Below are 1,777 nucleotides of genomic sequence, written 5' to 3' on the forward strand. Positions count from 1 at the left end.
TTTTTATTAAAAAAAAAAAATAATAATAATTATTATTTTTCTCAATTTATTAAAAGTATGAAAAAAACAACAACTTTTGGAGAAAAAAAGTGACGTCATCAGTCGTAAAATTTTACATTACCGTGACGTCATTACTTTATATAAATATGAATGATGATGATTTTACTAAGAAATTTACGACGATTTAAAAAAAAAAAAAAAACGGTCTCGTAAGAATTTTTTTTTTTTTCATATTATTAAAAATCCGAATTTAAATAAATAATCGTAATCATTATTATTATTATTGTTAACATTATTAACGCTATCTATATTATTATTATTATTAAAATAAATAAGAATTATAAATTAATAGAATTAAAATAAATAATTTTTTTTTGAATTTTGCTTTTAGCGACGGTAAAAAAATTTTTTTTTTTTTTTTTTTTTTATTTTATTAAAAAGAAATAATGATAATAATAATAATAATGATGATAATAAAATTATGGAATTTTGAAATGTTTTCATTTAAAAAAAGAAAGAAGGGAAAGGGGGAGGGAAGAGGGAGGATGGAGGAGGGGAAAATGTTAAAACCAAATTTTTCAGTGAGACAAACACGTGTAGTAGAATCCACCGAAGAGAGAGAGAGAGTTTTTGGAATCAAGTTTTCCAGTAAGTTTTCCAGCGAGACTAACACGTATAGTAGAATACATCCAAGAGAGAGAGAGAGCTTTGAAGCCAAATTTTCCAGTAAGACGAACACGTAGAATCCATCCAAGAGAAAGAGAGAGAGCTTTTGAAGCCAAATTTTCCAGTAAGACGAACACGTAGAATCCATCCAAGAGAGAGAGAGAGAGCTCTGGAGCCAAATTTTCCAGTGAGACAAACACGTATAGTAGAATCCATCCAAGTGAGAGAGAGAGAGAGAGTGAGAGAGAGCTTTGGAACCATGTGTAGAATCCATCCAAGAGAGAGAGAGAGAGAGAGGGAATATCATCAACTTATCCGGCAAGTATACTTTTCCATACAATTCCGACCGGAAATACCATAATTAATGGCTTCATCCATGTGTGAAAGGGCATTTAAATATTTCGTGTTATTAAACGGCCTGGAAAACGGTAAAAAAAAAAAAAAAGAAAAATTTTATCATCACGATCATGATAACAATAATAATAATAATAATAATGAGGAAAATTTTGAAATTACTCGGTTAGATATTGATATCCTTTGAGAAATAATCTTCCAGTAAATGCATATTCTTCTGCTTTTATCGGATCGAGGCAAGCAATTTTTTTCATGCAATCATAATCTTGAGTCTTATCACCTCTTAGATAACCCAACATCATTAAAAGTTCAGATTCGGTTAAAAATTTTGAATTTTTAAAAAAAAAATTCCCGTTGTCGCGTATGACGTCATCAACATACGACGATGACGATCTTCCATAATTATAATGTTGCGGTCCGAAACCGAAGGCTCCAGCACCGAAAACGATGGCTTTTAATATCATTAATATGAATAAATTTGTAAGATTTAAACTTATGACCTAAATAAAATAAAAATTTTGACTGGAGAAGATGCTGGAACTCGTTTTGGTCCATAGAGAGAGAAAAAACGTTATACTAACCTTGCTGTTTGTCGTACCTCTCGATATCCAATCTTCAGCTAACGACGTTAACATTGACGTGGCACCATTAAAAAATCCGTTAAATTTACCCTCGCGATACTTAATATTATTATTATCATCCGTTAAAACCGTTAAAAATAAACCGAATAAAATAAATAAATGAATTTTAAACATTT

The 1,777-nt window shown here is 29.7% G+C and overlaps 1 protein-coding gene across 1 annotated transcript; it reads right to left on the reverse strand.

Moving 5' to 3' along the window:
- Positions 1 to 972: 972 nt before the first annotated feature.
- Phum_PHUM603220 (uncharacterized protein) lies at positions 973 to 1,655 on the reverse strand (the record flags this gene model as incomplete). The annotated part of the gene is made up of 3 exons (XM_002432825.1): positions 973 to 1,084; positions 1,183 to 1,520; positions 1,602 to 1,655. 3 exons carry the CDS (start codon positions 1,653 to 1,655, stop codon positions 973 to 975), a joined length of 504 nt encoding a protein of 167 aa, XP_002432870.1.
- Between the last annotated feature and the right edge of the window lie 122 nt (positions 1,656 to 1,777).

The sequence above is a fragment of the Pediculus humanus genome, genomic scaffold (assembly GCF_000006295.1).
Source record: "Pediculus humanus corporis 1103172108318 genomic scaffold, whole genome shotgun sequence".
Classification (NCBI taxonomy): domain Eukaryota; kingdom Metazoa; phylum Arthropoda; class Insecta; order Psocodea; family Pediculidae; genus Pediculus; species Pediculus humanus.